At 30.6% G+C, this 10,189-nt stretch overlaps 1 protein-coding gene across 2 annotated transcripts in view; it reads left to right on the forward strand.

Moving 5' to 3' along the window:
• The window catches only part of LOC106663628 (nuclear receptor-binding protein homolog), a 57,257-nt gene that overhangs the window by 45,092 nt on the left and 1,976 nt on the right, over positions 1-10,189 (forward strand). The window contains exons 3-10 of one of the 2 annotated variants that reach the window (XM_014388597.2): positions 350-505; positions 588-718; positions 6,928-7,022; positions 7,514-7,597; positions 9,073-9,360; positions 9,416-9,575; positions 9,719-9,923; positions 10,013-10,132. In XM_014388597.2, the coding sequence (XP_014244083.1) occupies positions 350-505; positions 588-718; positions 6,928-7,022; positions 7,514-7,597; positions 9,073-9,360; positions 9,416-9,575; positions 9,719-9,923; positions 10,013-10,132 (1,239 nt within the window). The remainder of the gene's footprint in view (positions 1-349; positions 506-587; positions 719-6,927; positions 7,023-7,513; positions 7,598-9,072; positions 9,361-9,415; positions 9,576-9,718; positions 9,924-10,012; positions 10,133-10,189) is intronic. The other variant, XM_014388598.2, reaches the window with a different exon arrangement.

Consider the following 10,189-nt stretch of genomic DNA (forward strand, 5'->3'; position numbering starts at 1 on the left):
GTTTGAGAAAGGAGTAACGTCGCCTTGTAAAATCTCGTCTTAGTTGTTTATGTGTATTTTATGTTGGTGTACTGTCACAACGGAACTTTTGAGTACAGGGGATACTGCTATTTTTAACACCCTCGATTTAGATAACTTATCAAAACAGAGTACATTCACAGCAGTATTTTTTTCTCATTTCACAAGTTTTCATAAATACTCGCATTCATTATCTAATTTCCCCAATTCCATGACCGACAATTCGATTTAATTACTGAATGCAGATTCGTGATATTTTTAATGTTTCACGGGTAGCCAAAACGCATCATGATATTGAGATTTTTTCTTAATAAGTATTCGTTTTATTCAGGTGGTGTGGAACGAAGTACAGTTTTCAGAAAGGAAAAACTTCAAGTCGCAAGAAGAAAAGATCCAGCAAGTGTTTGAGAATCTCACTCAACTGGAGCATCCTAACATAGTCAAATTCCACAAATACTGGACAGACACACATAATGAAAAACCTAGGGTAAATTATAAAATTTACTTTAATACTTGCATTTTAAAATTCGATAAAATTTTAAATTTTAAAGAATCAATTTTTATTTTAGGTGATCTTCATAACTGAGTATATGTCTTCCGGATCACTGAAACAGTTTCTGAAAAGAACAAAACGGAATGTGAAAAAGCTTCCTCTTCAGGCGTGGAAACGGTGGTGCACTCAGATACTTTCAGCTCTCAAGTGAGTTTTCCCAAAAGCAGACAGTTTTGTTTTACTTAAATTTGTTTTGTTTGGCAATTCATGCTTTCCCCACCCATATTTCCTCCAAAACATATATTTTGTATCACCCCACTTCACAGCAGTACAATCTCGTGCTGCCTCAAGTTTCTCCCCAATAGAAAATTAAGACCTAAATTGTGGTAATTAGTGGAAATTAAATTGACTCTGCACTCTATACCAATGCTACATCATTGCTTTGTCAACTGCTTCATTATGTCAGTTGGCATTAAATTGCGACGGTTGCTCGGACCCAGTTTAAATTTAGGCATCGATACTCAATTTTTAAAATCCCTTTTTGTTTATTTTAATGGCAAGGTGGAAATTTCAAGTCGTACAAAATAAACAAACATCAATGAAGACAATTGCAATATTTTCTATTTTTATATTGCATATAAGACTAACAAGAGTTTTAAATGAGTTCATTTATTGTGATAAAAATACTCCTTTATCTATCAGTTGATTCTCAATTTTATATGAAAATATTTTAACTACTTTTTTGTGATAAAATACATTACTTTATTACACTAAAGGCAATTTACAATACAATTTTGAAGAAAAAGATTGACCCACGGTACATAGATGATGAGGAAGAGTATCCAATAAGGGTCATAGATCCTATGATTCTAACACAAATAGATTCTATGATACTTAGTAGATTCTCTTCCTCATTGAAACAGAAAATAATTTGTTGGTTTTTTTAAAATTATATATAGTTTAAATTAGCTTCTGCATAATAGTAATAACATGCACTTAATTTTTTTATTGGATTATATGAACTATAAACAGACTATGTAGAAAATTTAATTATATTAATTTTTATTTTTAAATGCCATTGAGAAATTTCAACTGATATATAAAAATTGGATTCCCATTCTTTGAAAACTTCATTGAAAATGCTTGTAAGTTTTGATTATCAAGAAAACTTGAGATTTCACCAATAATATTTTAACTTTAGGCAATCCAACTATGTATGAACGATGATTCTAATTAACAAAAAAGGTCTAGTTTTGTTAAATGATTCATAAATGATATATAATAAAGTTGTTCATTAGTTTTGTCCCTTATAATATAGAAATACATAAAAATTTATTTTACTATATAAAGTTAACTTGAGGGGCGTCGGTGACTGGAATGATTAAGGGACTCAGCACTGTATGGTAAAGTTCCCATACTTGCAAACAGGCTCCCCCCCCCCAAAAAAAAGAACACCGGCATCCTGAGGAAACCCTTTTAGTTGAAATGCTCTTGTTTTAAAAAATTTAACAAAGTATGTTAAGAAAAACTGGAATCATCTTTCACATTTGCATTTTATACTCGCTTTTACGTCAGTTATTGATTTTAACTGTTCTTCGTACCTGAGATTTTTGTTTGTCTTTGTATTTCAGTTTTATTTATCAAAATTTTACTTTAGCCATTATGAATCAGAACACTTTTTTTACTGTTTGAGCGAGGTAGTAATGATGCGTCATCTAAAGAATTTTGAGTGTCATTAAAATAAATATGATGTTAGTACTCCATTAGATTACAGATAATATTTAAAGATGAGACAAGGGTGACTGTTAATGCAGGTAAGTCATTTTTGCAATGTTATGACTTAAAAAAATAAAACGGCATTAATGCTCCATTACGTACAGATTAAATTTAAAGATAAAAAGGTTAGTGCAGATAAATCATTTTTACATTACTACTCCTCTTCCTTTTTTGGTTGACTGTCTTTTCTTCAATGATAGATTCGGATAAATAACTAGTGAACTTCTTCAACCGATTGTTTATTGATGCCATTGCATTTCAGGGCATCTGGCTCCCCTCTTCAGGTTGGAGAATAACAAACTCAACAAAACCATTTTTACATTATTACATAAATTTTACTTCATATAACAGTATTCAACAAATGTAAATATCTCTTTTTTAATAATTACTTCAGATTAATGGATAAAACAATTTAAAACTTTCCAATAAAGAAATAAATAATAAATACACTTGTCACATTTCTTAGGCATTGGACTTTTGATTGATGTAGTCATTTATCATACAATGCACAAATGTCATTTATTTGTGTCTGATTAAATCCATCAAAACAAAGGGAAAACAACAGTAAAAATGTGTGAACGGTTCACTTAATAAAATTGTCGTTTCCATTTTCCATGCATTTTCGCCGTAATTATTGAATATATTGTCAATGTAAATCAACTTTGTTTTAAATACTTTTTCATCTTCACCCCCGCATTTAACAAGCCAACTTTTCTCATCATACCTATACATTATTTCATTAAAAAATCAGTTTAAAAATTAATTATGGCCCTTCCATCGATGCCATCATCTTTTAACATTTTCACAAATTTTGGAGCTTATTCACGACTCAAATAAGAATTATAAACTGTCAGTTGTAACATTTACATTTTTGTTTTCTAAGATTTTGTCTTGCTTTGCATTTCTTTTATTTCACAATTTATATTTAGAATTAGTGTATGAAAGGATTTTGCAGTCAAAGCTAATTCTTCATTGTTCTTTTGAATATTAATGTGTAGGATTGATTTCAGCCTTGTATTAGATATGAAGTAAGTATGTAACACCTAATTATTTATTATTAGCTTTGTGGCGTTTGACTGCTTCGTAAAAATGTTTTTGCATAATAGTGAATTGCAAAGCAAGGGCTAAAAATTGTTAATTTGTTGTTTTCAAGCTCTCCTTTACCAGTATATGATAAAGCAATGGTGTCTCCTTTTGGTATAGTGTCTTTTTGATTAATAAATGATAAACAATAGGCCAGAATTAATATAATCCTCCCTTTTTCAATCTCAATGTTCACATTTTTGAAAGAGACAATTTCCTAACAATTGTGCACATATAACAAAACGTTCACAATTTCCTTTTTTTTCCGTTCCGTTATATAATAAAATTGTAATATATAATATTCAATATATTATTTATGAGATTGTTCTTGTATTTGAAAAATTGGTTGATGTCACATTGTCCATTTCGAATCAAGAATTTAAAAGGAAAAAATCAATTTGATAAAATGTAGATCTTGTAATTTTGGACTTAAACCAATTTTTGTCCAATCTTTCTGTATAATAAAATTGTACATTAATTGTTTCAGTTTCATAATCAAAACTTAATTTGTTATTAATTTAAGATTATTAATTTTATAGACTATAAATTAATGAATTATTTTTAATTATAGCCAAAAACAGCAGTTTTTGTATTTGTTATTTTTATGATGGGTTAATCACAAACAAAATTGATTAAATGAATATTGAAATTATTTTAGATCGATGGTTTATATCACTTAATTTTAATATAAAATATTGATTTTATGAGTAATAATTTTAATTATTTTTTGAAACTAGATATTTTTTTAGTAACAATTTTTTATTTATTTTGTTTTAAAAAAGGTCATCCTTTGAAGAGACAACATAAAATTGCTATATGATAACTTTTTTTTAGTAATAACGAAAATGTAAATTAATAACCATACCTCAATAAAAAAGTTCTATTATTCATTTGATCAATACTGATTCATGTTCCTTACAGATATATATATAATCATTTTATTTAATCAATTTTGTGTTAATGTTTCATTTAATTAAATTAAATAAAGCAAAAGTAAGCCATGTGACAACGGTCCTCGGGCCGTCGGTCAAATGTGGATAATAAAGGTATTAAATTAGTAAATTTTTGAAACAATTGAAAAAAAAAAAAATTATTACAAAACAAAATCAGATGATTTCTTATAATTATCTATTTCCATTAAAAAATAAGTTATTCAGATATCGTGAGATGCGGTCGGGAGTGATGTAGGTTTCAGAAAAACATTTTCTTTATCGTGCCAACGTTTCGATCTTTTATTGAGATCATCTTCAGGGCTCAAAGTGTTTGTCTTCTGTGTAAGTGTGCCATCCTTGTGTGTCGTGTTGAGAGAGTTTGTCTTCTGTGTCACTCTCAACACGACACACAAGGATGGCACACTTACACAGAAGACAAACACTTTGAGCCCTGAAGATGATCTCAATAAAAGATCGAAACGTTGGCACGATAAAGAAAATGTTTTTCTGAAACCTACATCACTCCCGACCGCATCTCACGATATCTGAATAACTATCGATTAACGGTCACTAATCTCTACACATTAAAAAATAAGTTAATTATATTTGAAATAAGTATTAAAAACCAACCCATATTTTAGTAGCAGTACAAAAACTATGTCGAATGGCTAATAATCTTCTTGCTGTAAGTTTTTAAGATCTACATGTTATCCTTAACTTTCACGTGAAAAAAAAAAATTGAACATAGAGTGAACTCTTAAGTTAATTTGAATAGGTTACTTTAAAAACCGAAATAATAATCTGCCAGACCATAGATTACAAGTGTACATATAAAAATTAAAATTTATTAATGAATAAATTAAGTATATACTGGTATACTGATTGTGAGATACTATTGAACTGGTTAAACTACTTTTACAACTTCTATAAGAGGGCATAATCGAATAAAAGCTACCTCTACACAAATATTAAGGTAAAACATTACCATCTAAAATATAATCGTAATAATTTATTGTACAATAGCAGAAATCGGTGAATTTGACAGTTAACACCATACAGTAAAAAACTTTGTTTAACAGTCAGCAGTAATTTATTCAAGAGTTTCAATTACCCATGATTATGAAACACTATTTAAATGGTAAACTCATTATTAGTACTCTGTATGTAAAGTGATCAATGACACAAGGAAGAAATTATTTTGGTGAGTCAGAAGAATTCTTTTTAATCATCTAATAAATACAATTTTTATCTTTGAGTTAGTCAGTATTTATTTTTTTAATATTTCAACAAATCTCAACTCAAGTCCAGTTTATATTATCTGTCTTAATTAACTGTAAGTAAACAAAGCAAATTTGTTTATTTAGTAGTAATAATAATAATGATGATAGATTTTTTAGTTTATAATAAACAGACTAGATTCACGTCAGCACAGCATTGTTTACACACATCATAGTTATATTAATAAATATAAAAATATTAATTTCCTAATTAGTTAAACAATGTCAGAACAAGTTTCACAACACCCAACACCGTTCATGAAACGTTATTTGATTTCGTACTGCCACTGACCCACAAGTTTTACCAATTAAATCAACTGCTATCCATTTTCCATTTTCTGTTGAAAACAGGCTTTATTTATGTATAGTGGTCATGGTGAACAATTATACCCAAAATAAAGGTATAATCATTCACCGTTGTTTTGCCTTTTCTTGTTGAAAAAATAATTATCATACTCTAACTAACCAGTCAGTGTTCTCATTTTTTATTTTAAAAATATATTTAGAGGTCTCTCTTTGTTCAATCAGTAATTGTTAAAAAAAATCAATTTCCAATGGGACATCAATTACGCCACTAATTACCATAACATTTAGTATGTAAGTTATGTGTTTATTTTAAGTTAATGAGGTTAAGAAATAAACGTGCAAGAAAGTACAATACATAGAAAAGTAAAGGAATATGATTTTTACATTTTGGAGGTTTTCTTATTTGGATCTTATTTGTAGTGGGTTTTATTCAAAAGGCACTAAATAGTAAGCAGATAATTTATGAATATTTTTAATGCATGTGTGAAAACAAAATTAATCCAAACAGAGTTAATTTTTCTTGAAAAAATAAATAAAAATTGGGTCTTGAATTTTGATTAATTTATCATTTTAATTTTTAAAAGGTAGGTTTTTTGTTTCAATTTAGAATTAAGTTTATATTTGTTTCATTTTTGTACAACAGGATGGCCTTATAAATGAGAGTAGATGGAGGCATTTTAATCAATCCCAAAAAAAAAGACCAGAGTTTACAGATGTTATCTTTGTTAACTGTGAATAAAGAGGTTGCATATTACAGAGATTGGGCTTTGATCTGATTGAACGAGGATGTGATCCTGAAGGGATATTTGTGATGTTGAAATGAGTCGTTGACTCGAGAACGGTGTGTGTGTATGTGTGTGTATGCGAGAAGTAAATGGCAGGCAGTAAACTCACTTTGCACACGCATACACACAAACACATACCCAGTCTGTTCACCTGTGACACGGCGTACCGCCCCCCCCTAATCAACAGCTACAGGCCTCAAGAGGAAGAATCTCTAAAAGAACGGCGGTAAACCAATTTGATGATTTCTATTTTCCAGTTACTTGCATTCGTGCTCGCCGCCCATCATCCACGGCAACCTCACATGTGATACCATATTTATACAGCACAATGGGCTCGTGAAAATCGGATCAGGTAAAAATAAACAGAGAGCAATACGGAAAAGTTTTTATTAATATCAGAAGTAAAATCGGTAACTCATAATCTCACTACCCTTATTTTGTTATTCACTTTTTGTTTTTAATGATTTTAAGTGTGCGTTGCTATTTTTATTAATTGTATGTATAGCTTGAGTGGAATATGGTATGTATACTTGGTAATGAAAAATAAGGAGTGAGATTTAACAAAAATGTATACATTTTCAAATCACATTTGTTTCTGAAGGTGGGTGTGGTGGAACGATGAGGAAGTGTCAAGGAATGAACTTTTGGGTCGGTCGTCCGATCGTTCGTAGGGGTGGGCACCGATCGCGATGAGTAGGGCCGTCCGTGTCCGTGTCGTGGCCGTGGGAGGGATAACCCCTAAGCTCATATCCAATGATGCTCACTTCATTCTCCACCATCACCACCTTCACTAGATGGCTTGCGTTAAATCCAACTATAATATTATTTCATTCATATTTACAGTGGCGCCTGATACCATTCACCACCATGTGAAGACATGTCGGGAAAATATGAAAAACATGCACTTCATCGCACCTGAATATGGAGGTGAGATTTTTATTACTTGATTACTTTTTACTTTTCTTTATTTTTTTCTTTTATCTTTCAATTTAATAATTGTGCACAAGTGTAATTGGTACACAACACTTAACAATACGCTTGCATGGAACTAGTAAGTAAATAGGCTAACTTTTAAAGGAAAGGTGTTTGTTTTGAAAAATTAAAGCCAACATCTTAAGCCTCAACATAAAATTTAATATATTAAAATCATATTGCACAATTTAAATTTACACATTGAAGATTCTTGAATTGTATCTGTTACAAATAAAATATTATTTAATAAACAAATTATTAACAGTAAAATTAATTAGTTATTGGTTTATAAAATGTACACACAAATGCAAATTGTTTTTCATCAAAGTGTGTAATTTGCTTTATTATAATTTTTTTATCAAATTTTTTTTTTTAATATGTTCAAAAAAATTGAGATGACTTATTATATCAATCAGATTTTAAGAATCTACAACGTGGAATTCCTTCTAACATGAACGTTTTGTTTTATAGCCACACTCATTTAACTCAAAAATGTATAAAATTAAATCATAAATTTTTATTCTAATTATTTTTTCTGTGTAATTACGCCCAAATATCTCAGGTATTTTGATTACATTTTTGTCCAATGAAAAATAAATAAAACTGCATCATTTGTATTCTGCAAGGTCGATAATTTTGACTTGATTGAATTGATTATTTAATCATTTTAATGTTTTGCAATTTCATAATAATTATATTCAGTTTTATTTAACTTAAATAGTAATATAGTAAAGCTTTTAGATATTTAATTTTCTTTGATGCTGTGGTGTGTTCTATTGTAAAACCAATATCACGATTTTTTACTTTTTATAAATGTGCATATCAGGCATCACGAGCGGGATTCGAACCCTTTTTTCCCCCTACTTGGGGTTGAGATGGGAAGTTAGTGCCCGAGGGGATTGAAGTCACGATAGCTCAAGTGGTAGAGTAGCAGTGTATCAAGCCGAACGTCATGGAATCTTGCTCGCGACGCTGACTTTTTTATCTCAACCAATACCTTTCATAAATATTAATTGGTCAATCGGACCACGAACTGTACTGGATTTAATAATTAAACTGAAGTATATCTTCATGAAAGCTCTCCATGGCAATTTCATTTGTTGCCGAGAATCAAATAGATTACACCATCGAATCCCGCTCGTGACACTGACTTTTTTATCTCAACTTAAAACCTTAATTAATTGAATGATATTAATTGGTCAAGCGGACCACGAAAAATAATGAATTGAACTTATATTTTGTTTTTATATGTATGGTTTTTGTTCATTCAACACAACCTAGCGTGCTTTAAAATTTACTTAAAGAAAAGTAAATAATTTAAGTGTTAAAAATACAAATTTAAAGCAACTGCTAGTGAATTATTTTATTTTTTAATTTTTTAATGTCAATAATTAATAACAGGACAGAAATAATAAAAAAATTTCTCATAGCTGATCCTTCACCTACTGTCGATATGTTTTCCTTCGGGATGTGTGCGCTCGAAATGGCAGCGTTGGAGATCCAAGGGAACGGCGATTCAGGGACCTTGGTGACCGAAGAACACATAAGGCGGACCATAGACAGTTTAGACGATCCTCGACAAAAAGATCTTATATCGAAATGCCTTGCCAGAGATCCAAGTACGAGGCCTACTGCTAAGGAGTTGCTTTTCCACCCTCTCCTCTTTGAGGTGCATTCTCTGAAACTTCTAGCTGCCGACGCTTACGTGAATGCGTTCGGTTAGTATTTCGTGTTTCATGACAGTTTCAAATTGCTCATTGTTTATAATTTTAGCCAACACATCTGAAACGATCACGGATGAGATTGTACAGCGGATGTACAGCAGTGATGCTATTTTAGCAGAAATTAATCACCTTAATCAACCTCCTATCTTGTTCAGGATGTCGAATACAAATGTGACCGAGAAGCTGGAAAAGTTCGTTGAAGATGTAAAGTAAGTATTGAATTTTTTCTCATGATTTCTTTAATATTTTGGCCTCTTTCCCTTTAAAACCAAATCAGTTGAAATTGAATATTTGTTTTGCCTGAATTACAAAAAATTAAAACACACTTTAAAATGTTTCTTTGTGTTTTTAGGTTTGGCATTTACCCTCTCACAGCTTATAAATCTCGACAACAAGTGCCTCCAATAGTTAAACCAAGACCGGCCACTCCCGAAGTTGCTGAATCCGTCAAATCTGCAAGCCCAGAACCAGTGGATGTAGAGGCGAGGAGGGTTGTCAACATGATGTGCAATGTGAAACCTAAAGAACAGAGCTGTGATCTCATGGTAAGGTTAAAGGTCGACAAAATTTTTACATTTCCACTAGTAATTTATGATAAGTGATAAATCATTTTCATCCTGTAATATCGAATTTGTTTATTTTACAGATGACAATACTTCTTCGGATGGACGATAAAATGAATAGACAGTTAACCTGTCACATCTCCGATATAGACAACTCCCTCGTGCTGGCACAGGAGCTCGTCTTTTTTGGTTTTATCAACGAGGTTAGATAATGCAATATATTTTGAGGAAGTTGAAATTTCAATTGTTATTTATTTCAG

Source organism: Cimex lectularius, unplaced genomic scaffold (genome assembly GCF_000648675.2).
Source record: "Cimex lectularius strain Harlan isolate CLEC.00 unplaced genomic scaffold, Clec_2.1 scaffold204, whole genome shotgun sequence".
NCBI lineage: Eukaryota > Metazoa > Arthropoda > Insecta > Hemiptera > Cimicidae > Cimex > Cimex lectularius.